We start from the raw sequence: 25,180 nt of genomic DNA, 5'->3' as shown, positions 1-25,180 counted from the left end.
TTATGCAGGGGGACCCTTTTTTCTAAATACCTATGTATTTGTCACACATTTAGATGAGCCAAAAAGTGTGCTCCACCTCTTGAATGGGGAGTTGTGATTTCACAATGACTAATTCAGCTAGTCATAGGTCTGTGAAAATAGGACACTCTTATTAGCGTTTTTCTTTTCGGGCAAATGAAAGCAAATGTTTTTTGTGAACATGTCTATTCAAGAAAACCTTGTTTCAGTTTTCTTTCATTAAATCTTAATGAGCTGTATTTTAACAGGAGGTAAAGACTGTGATAAGCACTCCAAGTAAAGAGGTTGTGAAGCAAAATGACATCGAAAGGTTTGAAATACGAGAACAGAATAAAATCAAAACAGAAGCAAAATGGAAATATAAGGTACAGTAAACATACTTTTCACCCTGATCCTAAGACCGTATTAACCTCACATACATTATAAATTGTCATCATGTAAAATGTCTGACATGCATAAATTATGTGACCACATACACAGACCCATTAGAAGAATGAGACAACCAGGCTTGTCAAGTACAAAACTGCTCAGGATGTATATTGGTTTGAGACTACAATGACTCATTGCAGAACATCATATGGGCAGTCGAGCTCATGGGGAATTTATGGATTAAACTGTAACCTTCAAGTGAAGTATAATATATTATCTATACAACAATAAATGGGTGATTTATGATGATTTCCTGCAATATTTTAGACTTGTATAGAGGTAAATAATTAGTTCCCAATAGCCTCACTCAAGCCAGGAAAGGTCTAAATTAGTGTTTCATTTATTGTTGGAAATCTGCATTGCATCCCAGATTGGTAGGTGATCTTCTTTGGAAAATCATGCAATTATTTTTAAAATTATATTTGGAAACACTTTTCACATTCATAATGGTTACTTCTTCAAAGGCCTTTGGCTTATTTTTATTTGTTAGGATATGTAGACTTGTTTAGATTATGAGCATGTGTTCATAAATGTTACAAAAAATATCACTGACATTATACATACTGGACCATTTGACAGTGTTGATGTATCACTTCCAGATGGGAAACATGTTAAGAGAATGTTTGTGTTGTCTTAATATAAAGAAGTTTGCCATTTTGTGTTTATAATGTAATGTTAAAATCACTTGTAATATTCTCCTTGCAAAATGTGTTCTGCCCATCTCTCTGGGAATGAGTAAAGTTCCCTTTTCACCCAACACCTTTAATTGTAATACCTCAGTATTATCTGATGGATGGAATGTACTGGTGCTTTTTTACACCATCTCATATATTGTAATGGAGTGCTATTTTGATCCATTTTAAATAGCAGTCAAGCACTTTTTTGCAACAGCAAAAACATTTAAAACAATCAGTGTTTGTATTTTGTATTGAAGGAACGTCAAATTTAAAAAAAACAGATTTTGAGGCCCTGAGTAAGGTTAAAGATAAGTATTCTAGGGTACATTCGAAAAAATAATTTTACATTTTCAGTGGATTGGTTTAATAATGTTGTATTGGGTACCTTTTTAATTATTATTACTCCTTAAGTTTTAAAGGACTTTGTGTTGAACACTATTAAACGTTCATATCATATCATCTTTATATGGAACTCCCCTTCTGTTATCAGTGTGGCTACTGCCATTTTAGAAACTTGCAGTGGAGTAGTGCTGTAAGATGATGCCCCTCCCCCTCAGATAGACTATAGTGTGATGGACTATGTTGTTGCAATGCCCTACTGTATTGCATTGAACCAATCCCATTGTGAGACATGGACGAATTGCAACTTTAGACATGATTTTCTGTGTACTCTACTAATTGACTTACAAAGACAATGGTAATATTATGTGGAAATTCTCAAGAAAACCTACTCTTTCTGACAACTCATTTTTAGAATAAATATATTTCAATATAATCATCCTCACAAATGTTTTCTGCCCCCAATTGAATGAAACGTTGGATTTGTACAACACCCTTTTTTGTCTATTGTTCTGAAACCTGTTAATAGGGTATATGCCAATTGAGGACTTGCTTTGTCATTTCATTAGTATTTTGCAACAGAATAGATATTTGTACACAATTAATTTCAATGTTCATTTGTAATACGTTTACTAGATAGTATGGTTGTTTCTAAAGTAAAGTGGAAACAATGCAAGGGCTTTCACATACACTTCAAATGTTTAAACAACAATTGACGTAACTCACCTGATAACAAAAGTATTATAACTTAAATATGATAAGTAGGATCAACAGCAGAATCAGAAGTGCTACAGTTTGGGATTTCATATGTACGTTATTACTCTTTTATATTTTCTGATTTTCAGAATAGTAAACCTGATTCATTACTAAAGATGGAAGAGGAACAAAAGCTGGAAAAAGCACCAATATCAGGAAACAAGGACAATAAATTCACATTCTCATTTTCTAACAAGAAGCTTCTGGGGTAGGAAAAATTCACTTAATGGCTAGAACACTGCATGACAGTGAATGCCCAAATATTCTGCATTGACAATTTTTATGTGTCCTCAAAGTATTATTGTATGGTGATGTACAGATGAGACATTTTGAAAAAGACATACCCAAAATTACAAACATTATTATTGTAAAGAAAGATTTGATAGCAAACGCTTTGAATTGCTATCATCAACATTACTAGGTGTTGGTGAACTTCCCGAAGATTGCCTAATGAATCTTCATAGGTTTCCTTGAGGAAATGTAGGTAATCTTCAAATAAGTGTGGCTGAGTGTGGGGTCCAAAATTATCCTACAATTCTCACAGGTGGTGTGTGAGCATACTTGAACCATTACTGTTTTATCATTTTTCATGTCCCTCAGTGGAGGGTAAGCAAAAGAATATTGTACAGATTTTCTTTGCATATCTTGAGCCCTTATGGTTGGTCTGGATTTCAATGAGTACAGCATATTTTTTTCAATCCTAGTGGGATATCCAAGTGGCTGCACGGCAGTACAGATTTTCTCAAATATTGTTACACTTACCTTTTCCTATCTCAGACTAGATCCCCAGCTCTCTGGAAATTATAAATAGACTAAGGGTCTTATTTATCGAGTAATCAACCCACCTTATTCAGAGATCAACATGAGGCAGTTGGTGATTTGAGTGCTTTCAGTGAAGTATTGGCAGCTCCACTGAAAGAATTTCAAGTTGTGCAGAGCGTCATGCTTTTTAAAAACAAACTCTTAAAGTGGGATTTGATTGAAAAACAAAAAACAATTGGCCCTGGGACAATGGGAATTTTCTCGCAGCGAATAGGGCTAACCTCTTTGATTTCCTGCTTAAAATTGCTAAGCTTTCCTTAGGGGTCCTGAAAAGAAATGGTATATGTTGCAGTATCCATTCTAAATAGTGCTTATGTTGTGTCATACATTGCCTGATGGCCCAGAGGCTGATGGGCCGTCAATAAAAGATTTCTTCTGGCCAAGTTAGAGGATGTTTCACAATTGGAAGCATGGAGCTTTCCCTGACTGAATAGAGCAGGGATACTGCCAGGTTAGTGCCACTTTTTGGTGAATGTCCCACACCCTACAACTCTAAATGAACCCTTAAGTTATCTCATACATATTGATACTATTATTCTAATAGTGAACTAAAGAGGAATAAGAGCCCACCTACTGACTTTCACTATCTTTCTAGTATATTTAGAGAGCAGAGTGAACAGAGGGTACAGTCTTCCGCAAAGCTTCAAAATCCAACAAATGCCTCACTTCTGTTCTCTGTGACCACCACTGCCCAAACTCCCAAAACATTTGCCAGGTTAAGTGAGCTTGAAAAACTCTGAAATGGTAAATTTTAAGTATTTCGTAGTGTGTTGTAACCAATTTGCTCAAGTATCTTTTTTTATTTAGATTTCCTTATAGACCCACTCAAGTGACCATGAAAACACATTGTGTGATGCGATACAAAATCTAAACTGTGCTAGAGATTTGTTCCTAAACAAACGGCAGGCTATAATTAATTATCTCCACATAAAACAGAAAAATTATTTAACTCTGGGCATTTTTCATAAGTTTAAAAGAGCAACCTGAAAGAGGTTGAACAACTCCCGCAGAGCCAGGCTTTTTTATGAATAAGATTGGTATATGTTTAAAGCACCATCTGACAAAACCTAATCTGCACTTAGAGAATCCTCCTCTTGCGAACAAGTGAGATTTCTGTAATGGGTCATTATTGTAGAGAAACTGCTCTGCTTAGAAGGTATGGCTCAATTGTTATATGGAGGATCCCTACAAAAGTGGATGTCAAACCATAAAAAACCCACATATGATACTTGAAGCTTCTAAACTAAGCTGTAATCCGAGCTTTGTGTTGAAGCTTCTGAACCAGCGACCAACAGTCCTGATGTGTGTACCTTGCAACTCCATGCATCCAAAATGACGTAAAGCATTCTTGCCAAGCTTTTAGCCAGTGTTTGCATAATCCATTGAATGCATGTTTGTACGTGTGAACATAATGGTATTTATATAGCACAAGCTTGGAATTAAAGGCCCAAGAGAGTAAAGAATGACTTAGTATTGTACACATTGGAAGAGTTAAATTTGTTTACTTAACTTCTTCATATTTTGCATAGTCTACAAATTTTGAAATTTATGAGTAGGATTTACCTTCTTCATTAGGTCATTTAGGTTATGTTGTTATTTATAGAATAATGTACCTCTTATGATTGATGGTAATGGTATTGTATGTCACAAATGTGTTTTGTAACCACATGGAGGAAGAAAGTCAAAGGCTAAGTGCCTCATTTACAGGTTAGCCTGTTACAAATGTCACAGATATCCCGTCTGCCTTAGTACAAGTGCATGATATTCCAAGGAACTTGTAATACTTTGGACATGATGTCCGTCACATTTGTGATGGAGTGTCTTGTCTGCCAAACTCTAAATCAGGCCTGAGTTGCCTTTTAAATATCTGACTTGAGTTATCCTTTTTAAGCATGGAAGAAGATATTGTTTATTATACTACATAGCTATTGCCAACCAATTCAATGCATCTGCCTTTCTGTCCTTGATATTATGCTACTAGGCCAAGTATCTTCCTGGTATTGATAAGAATATAAGCACAGACTCAATCATTGAAAAATAATCTAACCAATATGCATCCTTAGAATCTACAAATTCATGTACATAATTATAGAAGAAATGGATGCATTTTATAAAATTTATGGGAATATTAATTTATTTGATGTCAAGTAAAGCACTCCTGTTGAGCAATTAGTGGCAAAAAATATGCTGCGAGGAGTAAACTGTTTAATTATCTGCAGATTATTTTAAACTAGGCGAGGACATCACCGGTAAGGGATCTCCAAAGAAATATCTTTGTTTTATTAAATCATTTCAGTGGCAGCTGCCTAGCTCTGAGGAAAATGATTTGAACTAACTGTTTCACTAGCTGGAGTGACAAGAGCCCTTGTCTTATCCCTTTTGGAAGGGTCCAGGAGTAAGGGGGCTGCCTGTCTTCTGATGCCATCATGCCCAAATACATGAAGTAAAATAGAGTAGAAAGAGAAATGTGCTAATCATTACAAAAGAGAGTCTTTCAATCAGTCAAACAGGATTTATAAAGTGCAGCTAATCACCTGCGAAGGTATTCAGGCACTGGGGCCCAAGCTGCTCGGGTGGCATCATTTGAACAGTAAGGGGAAATAGGCCACCTTAAGGAGAAGAAGAAAGCACAACATCAGAAGCTATAAAAACATCAAACACTGCAGCATGAGAAATGACCATAGGGACTGGATTAAAGTGGACAATGAGTGCAAGAAAATCAAGGTCTACAAAGCAAATGAAATACAAAGAATAAAGAAAGACACCACCTTCGTAGACCTATAGGAATACTGTGAAGTCCCATCTGTGTGCGCATGACATTGAGGATAGCACTTGAGAGGGAGAAGGTGGTGGGAACCCATGCAGAGACTAAACAAGTTTGTGCACTATGAGGGATAGATATAGTGGAGTGTATCCCATTCATTGTCAACAGAGCTGGAAAGGGTCATGCACAGCAAGCAATAGGAGGAAGAATCGGAGACTGCAGATTTGAGTTGCTTGTAGAAGCACTGTGTCCTAATTACCCAGCTGTGATATGTAGGATAGTAGATGCCTAGGTATCAAGCACTGGAATATTTTCAGAGATGTTTTAAGCAACGTCAAGCACATGAGGACAAAGCTTTAGTCATATATGATGTTATTTGGCATACTCGGGAGAAAACATACTCTTGTGGAAACCAACTCATGTGCAATTTTATAAGGTGTTTGGGAATGTGCTTGCTACTGTAACCATTAAAAGTTATCCTTTTCCTGAGTAAGGTTGAGAGGTTACTGCTGCTGTTATGTGGTAGGTGAGCTAAAGAACGATGATGGATTCAACCCAGATCTGTGAGTGTCTGAAAGGTTTCAGCGCTCCATCCATCTTCTCCTTGTGTTTGTACTGTGGCATGTGCCATTTTCAACGAGAGCAGGCACTGTGACCTGTGAGCTTGGATTATAAAAATGTATCAGATGGAAGATTGTGATAAAAGATCCTAGCTTTTAACAAAGATTCTGAATAGTCCTCTATTTTTGGTATGTGCAGTGGTAGTTAAAGTTATTTTCCCCGGGTGCGATGTCATGTTAGTGTATGTATTATGACTGGTTGTACACTGCTCTGATATCAAGGCAGTAAACAATAGTTCCCACATTCTACTACTGCCTTTTACCCTTTGGTAGAATTCCATGTTCAACACTTTGCTAGATGATAATATGGATTGTAACTTTGAAGTTCCCTGGCTCTCATTTAGACATGAGTGGAAGCCCTACCTCTGCCCAGGTCTACTCTGTGTCACAACCTTGCTATTGATCCACTACAGCAGCTGTCACGTATTGCATTTAATTACAGTGCTGGCAAGGTTGTGGAGGGAAGTGGGAGAATGGTGTGGTTGTGGCAAGCATTAACATAGAGATGCCAGCACCACCATGCTCATGTTTTTGTTCCACCAGCTGACCCTGCAGGGAAGCCCACCAAGTATAATCAGTAATTTAGGTGTATCCCCTGGGGAATATCTCCTTGTCCTATAGAATCAAGTTCACTAACAATTCCCTTCCCCGAGTTATACAGGCTCACCCACCGAACAGATGGTGTTTGCACTGCCCAAGGAAGGTAATGCTCCATACCAGCAGGGCAGCGTGTTGGGTGGGGAAGATGCAAATCATATAATGCCTGAGCCATGGCAACAAGGTGATGTGGGGGCTAATGCCAGGCCATAAATAACTGGTTCCAGGACCACTGCCTGATTCTTATACATATCAAGTGTTATGCTGGATGGCAGCGGGTGAACAGGGGCACGCATACCTCTATTGGGCTATCCATAAGCCTGTCAGCTCTGTGACCTTGTAATTGATGACTTAGATGCAGTACTTTCATGGAGGTAGACTATTGCCTCCTTCCACCATTGTTTAAATAGGTGCATCTGTGTTTGAATGATAACAAAAGCTATGTTAATCTTAAAGGCCGTCCGGTGAAAAGAGAAGAGTTTTGTTTACCCTAACCTCCACCATCAGTAATTTTCAACAAGAAGGATTCAAGAATGGCCCATGTTTGATTATATCCTCTTACATTTTAAGGAATTGCATCATTCACGCAATGCTCCATGTAAATTAACTAACTATTTTTCCATGGATTATGATGTAGAATGGATATCAGTATGGTTTAAAGTTTGTAATATTATATTGGGTTGATATTAGAATGGGTATAGAACTTTCATACCTCCTGTGAGACTCAAAGCCCTTGCTATGTTATTTAGTAAGTGTATACTCAGTTTGTGCCATTTTGTATAGCACTCGGTATGCCTGCGAGGTCATGATCTCTCAAATTGGATAGGTTTCTTGTGCTCCTTTCAGAGTACATGGTTTGAAGAGTGTTAGCTGTGGATTTGCCTTATGTTAGGATTGGATCGTGTTTAGCGAGTTTGATGAGGTTTGAAGGCATGGTTTAGGTATGGTGCTTAGAAACACCTTAGAGTGAGAATAGATGCAGTCATACATTCTTGTGCTTACCAACGTAAGGTTAGTCTGTATAATTCATAGAATTCACCATTGCGTTGCGCCATTACTTTGCATCTGTGGGGTCTACCAGGTTGTTTAATGTATAGAGACCACCTAGTAGTCACAAAGGGACTGTTAAACCACCAAATGAGTACTATTTGGAGTACACCTCAAGATACCAATACTCCGATACGTAAAGTTTTGGAGCTACAAATCCACAGAAGGCACTGTTAAGTCAGCAGGGAGCACTATACAGAGTCCATTCAAGGACTGACTGGGGCAGTCCTTCTGGAGGTAGTGTTGAGCTAAAAGAGAGTAATGTTTTGCATTGTTATTTATGTAGTACTTCTCATACCCAATGCAGTACTAAAATCATTTCTGGGTGACAAACGAAGTATCTATTCGGTTTGTCATATAATTACAAGGGTTTGGTGCTGCATGTTGAGGGGATGTAAACGTGTCATTTAGGATGATTTGATGTATGCATCAGTCATGATGAGGGAGTCATCTTACGTTGTGCCGTTATTGGAGCAAAAAAGTGAGAAAGGTAGGATCAATGCTTGCTTATAAAGGCCAATGGTTCTTGTTCAGGCAACTGCCATGTTTTTATGGTCCTCCCAAACTCCTGACGGTTCCTGATTACTCTTATTTTTTAGGAGCGTTTTCCAGAACTTGAAATTCATACAGGGAATAATTCACCTAACTGGATTGAGGACAAAAGACTATATGTCCACTCTCTGTATGTCTTTTGTATTCTCTCCACTCAAAATACGCTTCAAGGCTGAGTTGTTCAAAAGATGTACTACAAATGCTTTGATATCTGCACCTTTCATGAACTCCAGCATTCCATTTACACACGGGTTATTTTATTTTTGTGCAAACTACTGCGGGTTACTTGATTCTCCTTTTATTATTGTTCTAGTCTATTGACCTTTCCAATAATTTCTTCTCTCATCATTTTAACATCAGGCAAACACCCTTCTATGGGATGTTTTCCCTCCAAAGATGGGTTGAGTTCTACAGTGGAAGGCTCTCTATATATTTCTGGTCTCCTGCTCCCCAGTTCCTCATCTCCTTCATCTATATCAGTGTCTTCAACCCTCTGTGAAACCGCACCTTCTAATATGATGTCTCTCTTAGGGATGGCTCCTTCGTCCTCATACAACCCTACACCTCTTGCTACCTCATGCATAAGTACATAGATGTTAATTGTGTCTGCAGATCAGGAATCAACTCTTGACTTATATACTGTCTTGTTTCCCGTGTCGAATTCATGATAGACGTTTAAGTAAGGTTAATTGAAAGACAAGAGGACTTTCAACTTCTTTATCCCTGTTACTTGCATTACAATCTTACTTCCTATCTTGTGTCCCACTAACTTCCAAGAGAAGTTAGTATTTGTTCGGGGAATGCAATGGTTTCTCTGGATTAAAGGCTAATGAGGAGTAAGTGGAGGGGCATGTTTGCTCAGACATTTATTATGGTGATTATTTATATCGCTGAGGGTGTGAGATTGGCAATAGCTCTTTCCTAAGATATAGCAGTAGGAAGGAAAAGATAGGTTTAAGTGAGGCTTAAGTGTTGACATGAGGTTTGGTTGGCTATCTGCTGTGTTCAGATGATTGCTCTTGTGCCGTTGATTTCTCATGACTGTGTTGCAGCCAAGTTGAGACGAGTGTCTAGATACAAACTCATCTGGGTGATGAAGATGTTGGAGTTGAGATGTGACATGTTCAGGATAGATAGAAAAGGGTTACAGAACTAACATGGCACTGGTCATTAGATAGCTTAGTAGAGAACAGAGGATACATAGTCTTTGAGGAGGGTGGCTGATTTGGAGAAGGGGCCATGGGCTGTAGATAGGTTTGAGTGGATTTAGTAAATGAAGTCTAAAGGTCATTGATGTGATGCTTGGCATATTACTCTGCCATAATATAATAACAACAAAACCAGAGAATGGAGGGTCCAAGGGACTATATTTTAAAGACCTGCAGGGAGGGTGTCTCCTATTTACAATGTATTATAACACAAAGCCTCACTGGGTCTGGACTAACAAAGTGTGTATGGGGTAGCAAATTAAGAAAGGTATTGACTCTCAGTAGAGGAGAAAAATCCCTTCAGGACGATTACCCTCCCTCACCAAAGGTGACATGCTTCATCATTTGGGAATCTCCTCTCAGTGGAAAAACCTAGTTCCACCAAGGGCTACATCCCCCTCACTGTGAGGGAGGAGCTCAGGGATGTTTTCAAGTAGAAGCTGCTACACTCTCAGGGATCCTAAAGTCCCATGGTAAGTAAGGTAAAATGCAAAACACGCAGCGCAAAATAAAATAAATGTGATTTAAAACTACCTAGTGAGGAACAAATCGATCTAACTTTATTGGCTTGCTCCCACTGGCAGACATAAAAAGCAGTGCAACAGCAGTATGGAAATTAAACTGCTGGTTGTAAATATAAGGTCAACATGTTTCAGCCCCTCTGATCAATAAAGTATCCGGGCTTTCGTCAGGACCATAAAGATATACAGAGCTGCTGCTGAAGTGAAAAAACCATAAAGGTGCAACAAAACACAATATTATTGTGATACTAAACCATCCTCCAGTGTATCCTTCAGTGATATTGGAAATACCTAAAAAAAACTGAAATTAGGCATTTGTCAAGTCAATCCCCCATAATGAGCGAACAACAACACACGAATAATTAAATTAAAGGGCCTTATTACTTGTCCCTTACTTCAACTATTTCAAAGGTGTAAAATAACACCCAATCTGTTGGATATTTTGAGCCTCACCTCAACCTGGCAACAGCTCAGGGAAGGGGGCCCCGCTCTACAAAAAAGAAGTACATAACTCTGTTTCATGTGTCTGTCTCATCACGCTTACACAGATTCATACAGAAAGACATAGAGAAACACATACTGCTCAAGTGCCCGAAATAAAACATAAAATGTAGACTAAAGAGAGACCTGGAGAAACATTTTAAAATATCTACTTCAATCTCTCAGTTCGTATATCTCATTTTCGAGAAAAACATGACTCGTTTCATGGTTACAGAGTAAGATCACGTTGCAATGTAATTTTCCACAGAAACTGCTAAACCCATGAAAACATAGAATCATGAGTAAACCTTCATTTAGTGCCCAACCGGTGTCTTAAGTGCCAAAAAAGACCAAGTGTTACTAGTGTCTCAGAGTAGCTATATTAGCATTCATGTATGCATGCTTTGTGCACCTCGAAAAACATACAAAGAAAAAACAGCATATGCTGAACAACGTGTCTCAAATGCCAAAGAGGATAAGTATTACTTGTACCTCAGAGTCGCTGTATTAGCATTAATGTATGCATTTTACGGGCACCTCGACAAACATACAAAAAGAAGAACACGGTGTGCACTAACCTCTCCGTCGGTACACCGTTGCAGACTGAGGCTGTGACCGGAGGCACCGATCAGGAGGCGCCGTTCAAATTTAAAGTGTATCCGCTCCGTCCCTGAAGCCTACAGAGGACCCCATAGTAGTCCATCTAATGCCTGATCAGAGGAGGAACGAAATTAAAGTACCTGCGCGGCTCACTAACACTAGTCGTCGCGCACATGCGCAAACAATTACGAGGAGATTTCTTGTTCAAAACTAAGATCGTATTGCCTCAAGTAGAGATTAAAATCACGGTTACAACACAAGGCACCAAAGGACACTACAATCAGGGGCACATTTGATGTGTATACCAAAAGATAAGCTTAAAAGTGTCTGTGCCAAGTAATTTTATGACCATATGGCACACACCTCTGATCGTATGAAATCCTATCCCCAGTTGTAAATATAGGGATCTCTTATTAAGACTAATAAACATACTGAACAGTCCACAGTTAGTTAATGACATAGAGTCATATAGACACAAATGGGAATGTCGCTTGTCGTCAGTTTAATAGATTGCATATTAGACGGACCATAGATAATTGATGACGTAGTGTAATAGAGCCACAATGGAAAATGTCACTTAAACACCTGTATTCGCAGACTGATCTACAGATTACCCCAAAGATCAATGCAGCACAGCCTGGTAAATGCCTGCAAGACCCTCTATTTGTAGTAACAGCACTGACTGGTAAGAAACCTGAATGGGCCTCTGTTTGCAATACTTATTGGTTATTAATAATAATCATGTGAGATCTTATCATTGTGTAATTCATAGAAAAAGCCAGAGAATATCATCATTCAGTCCTCTAGTGTCAGTATGGAGCTTAAACACCCAGCGTTGTTCACGATTGAGCAAGAACTTAGACAAATCAGTAATATGTGGTGGAGTAAATGGTCGCTCAAGACCCACCCATTTCAAATCAGATTCTGAATGATTCAGATCTATAAAGTGATTGGTCATGTTTGTTGACCTTTTCTTGCAGCGTATGGTACTCTTGTGCTCAAGAATTCTTGTTTTCACTTTACGTGTAGTCATACCCACGTAGCGCAAGCCACATGGGCATGTGATCATGTATACCAATTTCTCACTGTTGCAATTAGTGTGCTTAGATAATACCCATGGTCGATCAGTCCCGATAGCTATCTCCGGAGTGTGTCTAGTTTGTGCACACGTCGCACAGGACCCACATGGGAAATGTCCCTGTACAGGAGGTAGTCCCCATAAAGATGTTTGGTATCCAGTCTTTTTCAAGATGGGTCTTGTGTGTACAATCTGATCCTTAATATTGAAGCTTCTTTTAAAAGCAAAAAAGGGGCGTTGGTATAGGAGAGACTCGGATATTGAGAATTTTCCAATGTTTCAAGATGCTCTTCTTTACATCATTGGAATATCCACTAAAGGTATTTACACACGTATGTCTCTTTTCTTCTTCCTCGGGAGGAGTAATCTCGATTAGTGCTTTCCTGTTATTGTTGGCCGCTCTTTTTTTCGAGTTACGAATTGTTTTTGCCGGATATTTTCTTTCCTTTAACTGAAGAACTAGTTGTTTATAATGTTCCTCATATTTCAAAAGAGACGTACAATTATGTTGAACGTGTAGAAATTGCCCGAAGGGCAAATTATCACGAAGAGCTTTTGGGTGAAAGCTCTGATATGAAAGTGGGGAGTTACGTAGAGTAGGCTTACGATAAAGTTCAGTGCTCAAACTGTTACCTTCTGGAAAGATATGCATGTCTAGAAATGGTAATCTAGCCATGGAAAATTCTATTGTAAATTTGAGAAACTCATTCCTCGTGTTCAACCATTGATGGAATGATATGATAGAATCAGGAGGACCCCTCCAGATCACAAAGATGTCATCGATGTAACGCTTCCATATTTGCATATGTTGTACATAGGGATTGTTTTCTTGCAATATCTCTGTTTGTTCAAAATCGTGTACATAGAGATTAGCCAAACTGGGAGCGAAAACACTGCCCATGGAAGTACCAGAGGTTTGGAGAAACAATTCTTCTTCAAATTTGAATAAATTCTCCTTCATCGCCAATGTAGCACAGGCCATGATAAAATGCATTGGTGTTATACTATCCAGGGTGGTGTTATTGAGTAATTTCTCAATCGTAGATAGAGTCTCATCCTGTGGTATACATGTGTATAAGGATTCGACATTGAATGAGACTAAATGGTCCCGTTCGATGTCAAAAGAAGTTTCTGCCAAAAGGGGTAAGAGGTCCTTGGTATCTTGTACATAGGTGGGCATGCTACGCACCAAGGGTCTCAAAAAGAAATCAACAAAAGTTGATAAAGGCTCTAAAATAGAGCCAATCCCAGAAATAATGAGCCTCCCTGGTGGTGGTAGCTGCTCCTTATGAATTTTAGGAAGAACATAAAAGTAGGGAGTAATAGGATGGGGGGTTACTAAAAACGAAGCCCCGTGATCGGTAACCCAACCTTTTTCTTTTGCTTCATCTACCGTTTTCTTGATAGTTAAAGATAGACGTGCAGTAGGATCCACTTTCAATGATCGATAAAATCTGGAATTCTCAAGTTGGCAACTACATTCTGCTCTATAAGTCTCATTGTCAAGGATGACAATTGCTCAGCCCTTATCCGCTGCTTTGATGGTAATAGACTCATTCACAGCTAGTCGTTGCAAGGCATGATGTTCTAATTTAGACAAATTATGAAATTGTCGCCTGTCATTCTGACACAAATTAGAAACATCCTTCAACACTGCTTTTTCAAAAGTAATGATTTCGACAGGAACCATGTGTTCCTGAGGATTGAATGTAGAGCGGGGTCTAAGTCCCGTATTAGTAATATCCTTGTGAGCATCAGTCATGGGCTTGTTTTGAAAAAAGGAACGAAGACGTATTTTTCGAAAGAAAGAGGCCAACTCCTGTCTAACTTAAAATGCATCCCCTTTGTAGGTGGGTACATATCCCAAACCCTTCTCTAAGACTACCACTTCTATAGGTGTCAACGAGCACCTGCTCAAGTTGACAACTAAGCTGTCTGATAGTAACTCACTGGGCCTAGTGGGAAGCTCATGTACCGGTGTAGAATCAAAGATGTTTAAGATACCTGTCTCCGCTGTGTCCAAAGTTTCGGTATGATCTACACTGGGACTTTAGGATCCCTGAGAGTGTAGCAGCTTCTACTTGAAAAGATCCCTGAGCTCCTCCCTCACAGTGAGGGGGTTGTAGCCCTCAGTGGAACTAGGTTTTTCCACTGAGAGGAGATTCCCAAATGATGAAGCATGTCACCTTTGGTGAGGGAGGGTAATCGTCCTGAAGGGATTTTTCTCCTCTACTGAGAGTCAATACCTTTCTTAATTTGCTACCCCATACACACTTTGTTAGTCCAGACCCAGTGAGGCTTTGTGTTATAATATATTACTCTGCCATGCCATATTTACTCTTGGAATTATTAGTTCTATTTAGCTTAAGCAGGATATGTTGCTTGTACCTTGGGATGAAATATTATCTTCATTGGCAAGTTTTTAAATGTGATAGTTGTTATTCTGACTCATCACACAGTGATGAGCTTCTGACTCCGGCTCCCAGTGATTTGCGTTTCAACAACCACTTTATGCAAAAGTAAAAGGAATGTCCTCATAACATTTCTTTGAATATGTTGGAATAGCTTAGTAAGCAGAGCCTTCGAATTGTTTAAAGTACCTTAACAGTCGTAAGGCATCTCCCTCGGAATGCTGCTTCCAGCACATTATTTGTAAATGCCAAAGAGATGTGAGTTGATACATTTAGACTGGACATCCCCTCACAAAATCTTTAATGTTTAAGGAAACATGCTGCAGAAGAGGGACTGGCTAAAGGCCAATGCATTATTAAGGCAATACGACTAAACTGACTGTCATCGGGTTATACCGCTTATGTTTTCATGTGAAAGGCTCCTAATTGGTTCAAGCCGGAAGTAATTTAAAAGTCATTCCGGTGTTATAGCTGTCCATTACCTTTTTTTTTAACAGACTGTTCTGTGTCCCTCTGTGTTCCATCAGATCATAATGTCTTTAAACTTATTGCTGTACCACGTGATCTTTAACAACAAATTTATCTTGAATAAGCAGGTCAATTGAACTATCTAAGTGGGGGTTTAGAGTCATGGAATTTGAGACCCACTGTTACAGGGGACCACGGAATGAGCTCTAGTGTCTCTTTAAGTATTCTTTAACATGTCACAGAAGTACGTTAATAATAAACATTATTATTAGGTGTATTTTTAGACAGATGTGATATCCTTCCCATTACAATGAAGGCATGCTTTATTTTTGTTTCCATAGTCTACGATTCCATCCGTCTCTTCAATAAACTTCTAACTTTTTATTTTCAATCATATTTTTGAACAGTTCCAAGGCTTTTAAACCACACACAAGTCCGAGTGTGTTTGGATCGTTGCAGAATTTCAAAGATGATAAAACGAAACCTGTGCGTGACGAGTACGAATATGTTTCAGATGATGGAGAATTGAAAATTGACGAATTTCCAATCAGAAGAAAGAAAAATACCACGAAAAGAGACCTGCCCTGTAAGAAAAGACTATGAAACTAAGATTGATTTTGAATATTTTTAAATGCAGTATTGCAAAAAGCACCTATAATAAAAAGTAGACACATACTTCGCAAGTATTCCTGCAGAAAATGATCACATATTTGATATGCGTAATAGCCCCAAATATATTGTTTTACCTCTGTTTATTTTGTCTAGGGTGATGCTGAAAAAGGATTAACTCGTCTTTTTGGTTTCTTATAGTTTTATTGGACAAACAAGAAATTGTGCAACACACTCCAGTTAAGAAACCAAAGGTCCCGTCATCATTGTACAAGGTGTGCTGTTTTTTTAAATACTTGTCTTTGAACCTCTTTGTAACTAGATGAAGGAGGAATGTTAACATAGGTCAGTGTGGAAGGACAATGAAGGGAAATGTATTTATGTTCTTGTATAAGAGTATTAGGGACTACCTATACAGAGCATCTGGGTCATGGTTTCTCATTTGTGAAGTGTGTAGGTGGGAAACAACTTTTCGCCCATTTGAAGCTATACCTTTTCTCATATAACATAAATTCACACTTTCACGGTTATCATTGTTTTTGATGTTTTTGGTTTGGAAGCGCGGAGAACCGTTTAGTGGTACTGCTAACATTGAGCATTGAGTAGAACACGGTCCTATGAAGGATTATTGTTTCGATATGTTAAATACCCATTCCGGATGGTATAGTATGCCCCAATTTCATGTTGAAAACTTGGCGTAACAGGTGTTGAACACTTCTGAATAAGTGGGGCAATAGTATTTATTGGGTGTATTAAATACCACTGCATTCTGAGCTTTTAACATGGAAATGAGAAATAACTTCCAGAATCAGTGTTTAATGCTTCAGATTCCACATGTTTCACTTTTTATTGCGGAATTTGGCCTTTTGACAGTAAGTTCTTGTGAAACCCTTGATAATGAGCTGTTTCCGAAGAGGACAAGAATGCAAAAGGGAAAACCACAACCAGTGTACAAAGCAGCAGACTTGGTCACTGGATCAAGGCAGGGGACACCACTGGTTGGTTCTATAGGTGCAACGATTGTAGATTTCAGAATGCTACATTTCCAGTAACAGTTCCACATACTCAGATCATCTTAGCCCAGGCTTGGACTGAAAACTCGTTGCCGGGATTAAATACTTAGAAAAGATATTTGCTATGGCTGAAGCAGAATACGCTATCAATTGATCAATGCTATATTTGACCCAAGTCGCTCATCGAGTTACAGAGTTGATTGACCTGAGAAATCATCAGAAGGCGTGGTTACAAGTGATGTTTGATTGTAGTCCTGTAGGTTTCGATTGGACTTCTGGGAGCTGGAGGTGTAGAATGTATGTTAAGAGTGTAAACAGAAGCTGATGGAATACTGGGAGGATGCATCTTCTTCATATCTATTCAGCCACTTCCGCTGATCAGGTTCTGGTGAGGTGAAATCCAGAACTTCTGTGGGCTTTGAAACTTGTAATTATTGGTACAAAAGTCACAGTTCTCACACTTAGGATTTCTTTGGGCTCAGCCACCAAGTAACAAAATCTCAACACTTTGCAAGTGATAGCAAAGGTGGGTCCTCTTGTACTTTTAGGGCACAGTGTTTTGATTCTCCGACTAGGCTTCTTTGAGAGGCTGTGCTAGTTTTTCTTAAAAACCTCTTATCTTGTATAAAAGTCTACTTATTCCCCTTGATAGCAGAGCTTATTCTGCTTATTGGCATTTTAAAGTGCAGTAAACAATACAAGCTTCAGGGAACCACATCAAAGTACAATATCCCACAGGCACTCAATTAAAAAAGCAATCATTATATAGCATTTGTTAGAGCAGTTTTGCTATTTCTTTGTTCTGTAAAGAACATATGGTACTATAACCTATTGCAGTGATACTCTTTTTATCAACCTGGATGAAGCGTTTACCTCACTCAGTTATCTTCCACCAAGTAAATAGTACTGTCAACTGTTAAATAATCATTGTTTCATCAAAACCAAGAGAGGGTGATCCTTACTGAAAGAGACAGGAGCAAGTACAAAAATGTTTCAAAGGTTTGTGCTTATTTATTATTTATTTATCTTGTATAGCGCACAGATACCCCAACGGGGTGTCCCGGTGCTTGTGTGAGAGCAGATACAATGCTAGCTATTGAGTGGAAATTAGCAGAAAAGAAAGGTTTTCAGGGCTCTCCGGAAGGGAAGTTCTTCCCGAATGATCCTAATCGACAAGGGTAAGTTGTTCCAGTGGGAGGCAGCACAGACTTGGAACGTTTTCCCCCCAGATCGAGCTTTTTTGACTCTAGGGGTAAAAAGAAGATGTTGAGAGCTCGACCAAAGTGAACGAATGTTACTGTATGGACGAAGGCATGAGGATAAATGAGCAGAACCCTTCCCATTGATCGCGCGGTGGGCGAGGGTGAGAGCTTTAAATTCCGCCCTTTTATGAACTGGAAGTCAATGCAGCCTGAGTCGGTGGGGGGTGATATCTTCCCTGAGGGGAAGACCACAAACCAGACGGACAGCGGCGTTTTGAACTGTTTGGAGACGACGCTGAAGACCTCTGTATAACCCTAGATACAAGCCATTAGCATAATTAAGATGGGAAGTGATTAAGGCCTGCACGATCGTTTTTCTGGTTTGGTTAGGGATGAAATTGATACATTTTTTCATCATCCTCATTTTGGAGAAGCAGGCCACAGATGCAGACTGGATTTGCTTCTGAAAAGAGAGGTTACTATCCCAAATGACTCCTAAGTTTTTGACAGAATCTTTAGGCAGGGGGGGTGAACTCAAATCAAGAGGCCACCACAAGTTAGGGTCCAATGGAGAGGGCTGATGAAAAAATATAACTTCGGTTTTGCCAGCATTAAGCCGGAGGCAGTTGTTATCCATCCAGCTAGCGATATTCCGAAAGCAATTTTTTAGTGGGTTAAAGGTAGACTGAGAAGGGGAGTCATATGAGAACAGAAGCTGTATATCATCCGCATAAGATGTGGCCTGGATTCCAGATAGGGAGATGATCTCGGCCAGCGGGGAAAAATATACATTAAACAAAAGAGGGCTTAATGAAGAACCCTGTGGGACGCCCCAATTGAGGGGACGACTGCTTGAAGTAAAAGGGGGAGTGAATACAGCCTGTGTCCGATTGGACAAAAAGGAGGCAAGCCATTCCAAGGCCTTGCCCTGAATGCCTTTTGCCTGTAACCGATCAAGAAGGACAGGGTGAGAGACGGTGTCAAAAGCTGCCGACAAGTCTAGCAGCACCAACACCGCTCTAGAGCCCTCGTCTAGTTTCCATCTGATGGCGTCAGCCATCTCCAAAAGGGCAGATTCGGTGCTATGACCCGACCTGAAGCCATGCTGGGAGATGTGGAAAGCGCCGGTCATCTCCAGGAAACCAGCCAGTTGACCTTGTACAAGTTTCTCCAGCACTTTAGCTGGGGCAGGGAGCAGAGAGATGGGGCGATAGTTAGCTGGTTCAGAGGGGTCTGCAGTTGCCTTTTTAATGATGGGAACCAGTCTAGCGTGTTTCCAGGAGTCTGGAAAAATACCTGTCTGAAGAGAGTCGTTCCAGATTCCGGAGCAAGGGATTTATACTGCTTCGCTGGCCAAGGGTCTAGGGGGGAACCAGATTTGCATTTGAGTAATTCTGCCAGTGACTGTTCTAAGGAGATGCTTCACATCATAGTTCTTTGTAAGGCAATTCAGATCTCTGATTAGTAACACCAATGTTACCCCTGCAAGCAATAGCAAAATGTAAGGCCATATACCTCAAAAGCAGTTGGATGACTGAATTGAATTATTACGCTATAGGTCAAGACACCTTCAAAGTTAACTAGTAACCTTGGCACACTTCCTCCATATATCTGTACAATAATTGAAATGGAGAGTGCTCTTCTCACTTGATGAGTATGTACAGGAAAGATCTTCCAGAGAGGTGTGCACAGGAAGAAGAAGTCCACCATAGTTGAAGCAAGCACTTTAAGTAGATGGTCTGGTCTTTGTAGTTTTGACGCTCACTGATCTAGAACTACAAATATATGTAAGGTCAGTACTATCTAAATCGGCTTTGCAAGGCTACAATAGCTATCTGTTAGGAACATTTTGGTCTATTTCAAGGAGGTGCCTGAAACGTGCCATTCTGTTTCCTGTGATTTCACTTCATTTCAAGATAACAACCATAATCACATATAATGCACTTTTCAAGGGCCATTCAATCTGCTCCCCATGGCCTGAATCTGTGTTTCTTTTAGGCTTACAGGTAGCGCAATCTTCTATACTAGCACTAGCACTGTGACTGGTGTTCTAGAGTACATTTTTCAAAATGGATGCCCTGCTCTTATCACTGTTGCGGCTAAACACACTACTGTGATGCAGTACTAGAAGAAGTGTCAGAAAGCCAGAGTCAGCTTAGCATGTCTACCATCACAGAGTAGATTTATAATCCTAGATGGGTAAGATTGCCTAGGCCATTTTTATATTTTGCAACGCAGTGGTTGGTGTGTGGTGGGACATATATGGTGATGATATGGCTGGACACTGCAACATATTTAGCTGAAGGTCATTAGTTGACCATTGGGACATACCCGTAAGACACTGAGCATGAAAAGACCTTTAATTGGGTTCTCAGCTGATAATAGAATTGTTATTTTTGAACACAAAGCTGGTGAGTATTGGAGGTACTACATTGATGCATATGGTATGTTCCTGAGATTGAAGACTTTTGGAGGCCACTCTCCTTTCCTGTTACTTTGCCCATTCACCCAAATGCCTCAAAGAATGTGGTTACACCTCTGTTCTTCACCCATGAATGAAAGACAATGGCTGAGTAGTCCATCTGCTGGCGGTCAGTGATGACTGGGCGGTGTCACGTTTGCTAATCAGCACACCTCTGATTTATGACTGGAAGAATTGTCACTGGCAACTAGTTGCCCAGGGTTTGGGAAGCAACCTTTACAATTGAGATTGGGTGCATGCAGGACTTTTGTAACTTAAACAAGTTGATCGTGGTGGATTACAGTTAAACTGTATCATTGATTCTAGTGAGTTTGTGGAGTGAGTTGTCACTGGTATAAAAATGATGACATCAAAACTGGGTGACATAGGATATTTGAACCGGTTAGAAACTAATAGTATAAAGTCTAGAAAAGCATGATTTTTTTTTTCCCCAAAAGATTAGGAAATAGTGTGATAGTTCAAGGCATAATAAAAAATAAATGTAAAGTGTTTAAAGAAAATCATTTTGTATACAATAGTTTTATTTAAGTCACAAAGTGAATGACAATTTTGTTATTCGGAAATATTTTAAAGACTCAAGTTCCTACTTTCTTCACCTTATGTTATTGTTTGATATGGGAAGCACACTACAAAAAAGTGGTTTTGTATTATTTAACATAACTTGCACTTATCATAAGGATTTCATTTAGAAGTGGACCAAGGAATTAAGGGTTAGCACTTAGTATTTTTCAGGCTAGATAAGGTAATGCATAGCATCAGCTGTTTTAGTTCTGCAATATCCTTTTCTTCATATACCCAAACATATACCATTTCTCGAAACAGCGGTGAGATTTCCAATTTAGCCCCAAACACCTTCCCAAAATCAAAGTGCTGCATTGCACGAGCCACTGCCAAAGCAAAAGGTCACCAGTACATTATTGAGCAAGTGCATATGTCTGGCCTACAGTTTCATGCATCTGATTTATTCTTAAAAATATTATACAATGAATGGTATTCAGTTTTTGTTTATTTTATTTGTTTTCTTTGGTAGAGTGACAACTCATCAGACGAAGGTTCTCTGCATATCGACACTGATGCCAAGCCTGCATCTAATTCCAAAGCCGAAAAGGAAAGCGGGAGTTCCTCAGGGGGAATATTGGATCTTTTACAGGCGAGCCAGGAAGTCGGAGGTTTGGAGTACAACTCAAACAGGTATGCCTGTGAATCCTGACATAGTCCTTGCAGTGCCATCAATGTAACCTATGACTCGAAGTAGGTTCTCCAAGCCCCCCACGCCTGTTTTTGTAACTAGGTGTCAAAATGTGTAAGTATTTCTCAAACTCCCACTCATAGCTACCTTACTAACAACCCTACACCTGTGCTTCTCAGCTTGTGAATTGACTATATGTTCCAGCGTAGTCCAACTTGAGCTTTGAAGTGGCTTTGGTGACATGTTAGCACTATGCAAGTCAAACAATATATATATAAAGAAATACTGTGCCTACAGACAATGTCCCGGGTGAATATTCTTCACACCTATTTACCAAGAGGAGTGGTGGTGATGCTAGTCTTCTATTGTAATGAACAGTATTAGGAACCATGATAGAGCTAAATCATTGGTGCAAACAATTGAGTCAAAAAAGCCAAATACCATTGTAATAGGCAGCATAGCATTGGTTGTAAATGGATGGCAATGACATACTCTAATTTTCTGTGAAAGAAAAAAATGCAAAGATCACTTAGGAAATTGGTGGGTTGACACCAAAATACAGCAGTGTTGATGTTATTTATTATAGTTTATCTCCACTGCCACCTTAACAGAAACAAATGATAACAGAAGAGGGGTTCTAAGTCATGATATGGTACCAGAATAGTGAGATTTTAATGTTGTGCAACCGTAATCATGCAGTAAAAATGTAGGTGGCCAAAATATCAACAAGGTGAGTATATATAGATAATTAAATGTTTATTATGCTGAACACCACATTTATGTATATATATATATCCAATCGTAATTTTCACTCTTTCCCGGCCACTAAGTCCGGTGACCTGTGGTTCGGCTTGTGGTGCCGAAAAAGTCCCAACACACTTTGGTGCCCCGTTATGCTCTAAAATAATCCACAAGTCCTCTCATAGTATATTCAGAAATACTTTTTTTATTCAAGAATATGCAACACGAATTCACATCTTTCCCAACGAGTTTCAGAGATCGGGGTCTCCTTGATCACAGGTAAGGGTCAAATACCAATTCAACCAATTAATATACTCCTTGGTGAAAAGAGAAGAAAAATCAAGCGGATAGAAAGAGGACTGTTTTGGTCCGAACAGATCTTCTTAAAAACAGTGTTTGTTTGAACACCATTTTGTTACATAAAAGGTACTAGGTTTTTAAAACATTCAAATGTTCACTCACAAGAATGTTACAGTACACCACCATGTAAATTATTTGAATAAAACTGATTTTCATAAACGCAATATATGCGTCACATCAGACTTAATGATGTGCTGCCTTAGCTTTTCAAAAAGATACACTCATTACGTACTGTCCTGATTCACAGTTTAATCCTGTTATACTGTATTTTATGGTCCCATCACTTTATGTACAATTGTTCCCAAGTGGGCATTTTCTGAAACACAAATTCGACGGACCAATCAAATAGGGTATCTCCCATTCAAAAACAAACAGATTTAAACATATTCACAGTTCATAATAGTAATCAACTCAGATATTTTAGCATTCTGCTGCAGTTTTCGGATCTTTAGTCAGACCTCGAGTCATACCTGCAACAAACAGAAAAAAATAAACATTATTAAAAATAATATGTGCCTCCTCTAATCCCTTAAAATTCATTTTAAAATACTTTAAAACTGCAGGGATAACCGGAGGAATATCACTTATATATATATATATATATATATATATATATATATATATATATATATATATATATATATATATATATATATATATATATATCTGTACTTGACAACGTGCTTAAACATTCACAGAAAATGTCAGATTTCCTAAATGGATAGCTAGCTCCTCATTTTGATTCAAACCAATGGGATGCATGGTTTGGAGCTCAATAATATACCTCGATTCGAGGCGTCTCAGTTCCAAAATCCTATTACATCCCCTTACATTGATAGGTACTATGTCAAGTACATAGAATTTGGAGTAGATTTACCTTACTAGAGTGTTCGATCTCAGAATGTGTAGCTACCGGATATTGTTTGTTCACATTAGTGATGGCTCTCATATGTTCGAATACTCGTAATTTGGCCTTATGTATAGTGCTACCAATGTCGTACTTGTTGCAAGAACATTTTAGACAATATACACAGAAATCCGAATGACATGTTAGATGTTGATGGATTTCAAATTCTCTATTATCCACAGTTAAATTTAAATGTTTTTACATTCTCAGTGTATTTACATACTTTGCACTTCATGCATCGCAAAAAAAACCTTAACCTGATTTGTTATTAATTTGTCTGATCGCATATTCCTACAAAGCATATCCTTAAGGGATTTACTCTTCCTAAATGTTTTTAAAAAACTTGTCTGATTCCCTGGGAGCCTGTGTTGTATGGAGTTATATATCTGATAGTGAGACTTTCAGTCTTTGATTTGACTTTAAGAAGTAGATCTTGGCTTGTGATTGTATTTGCTTTCTTTCTTGCCAATTCTATGATCTTTTTGGAATATCCTCTTTCCAGAAATGTTTTGGTCATACATCTAGATTCCATGTCAAATATTTCTTGGGAGCTACAGTTTCGTTTAGCTCTTAAGAAGTCCCCGTATGGTATGCTGAGAATCAGATTTTGGGGATGGCCACTGTAGGCATGTAATAGACTGTTTCGGGCAGTCTTTTTCCAATATAATTTAGTTTCCAGTTTGTTTTCAATTGCCTCTAGATGTAAGTCTAAAAAACTCTATTTCTTTTTTGTTTATATTGCTAGTGAAGGACAAATTCAAGTTGTTCTTTAATTCCCTCACAAAATCAAGTACAGTTTCTTTTGATCCATTCCAAATGCCCAAAAATATATATACATATAATCACTCACTCTCGGTCACCAAAATGTAGTTATAGTGAAGACCTAGTTTTCATAGGAAAAGCGTTTTTGGTTTCCTAATAACTTTAGTGCTGTTTGACGAATCATCACAAACTTTTTCCCAAAACATGTGTACTGATTTGTCTAGTTCTCCGTGGAATGTTACAGGGTGATCCATCAAGCGGGAGCTGAGAAAAAGGGGGGGGGTCCCAAAATGTGTTTTCCCCCATGTAAATTTCCATAGGAAACTTTAGAGACGGCTACAGCCCGAACAGCTGAACGGAATTACACAAACTTTGGCTGAAAAGTACCTCTTGGTTCAGAAGAGCCCTTTTTGTGATTTGGTGTAATTCTGTTCAGCAGTTTTGGAGTTATTTAAGAGAAAATAAATATGCTAATCGTCTGCGAAACAGATCTCATGCTCTCCATTTTAGTACTCAGACTCAGCCTAG

The 25,180-nt window shown here is 38.8% G+C and overlaps 1 protein-coding gene across 2 annotated transcripts in view; it reads left to right on the top strand.

Annotated features, from left to right (window-relative positions):
* The window catches only part of PHF2 (PHD finger protein 2), a 499,797-nt gene that overhangs the window by 408,493 nt on the left and 66,124 nt on the right, over positions 1–25,180 (top strand). For both annotated transcript variants that reach the window (XM_085624580.1, XM_085624579.1), the window contains exons 13-17: positions 267–383; positions 2,309–2,427; positions 15,795–15,973; positions 16,198–16,271; positions 21,724–21,884. In XM_085624580.1, coding sequence (XP_085480706.1) covers positions 267–383; positions 2,309–2,427; positions 15,795–15,973; positions 16,198–16,271; positions 21,724–21,884 — 650 coding nt within the window. The remainder of the gene's footprint in view (positions 1–266; positions 384–2,308; positions 2,428–15,794; positions 15,974–16,197; positions 16,272–21,723; positions 21,885–25,180) is intronic.

This window comes from Triturus cristatus, chromosome 9, assembly GCF_964204655.1.
Source record: "Triturus cristatus chromosome 9, aTriCri1.1, whole genome shotgun sequence".
NCBI classification, from domain to species: Eukaryota; Metazoa; Chordata; class Amphibia; order Caudata; family Salamandridae; genus Triturus; species Triturus cristatus.
Note: the sequence above shows the minus strand (reverse complement) of the source record. Positions and strands in the feature narration are given on the sequence as shown.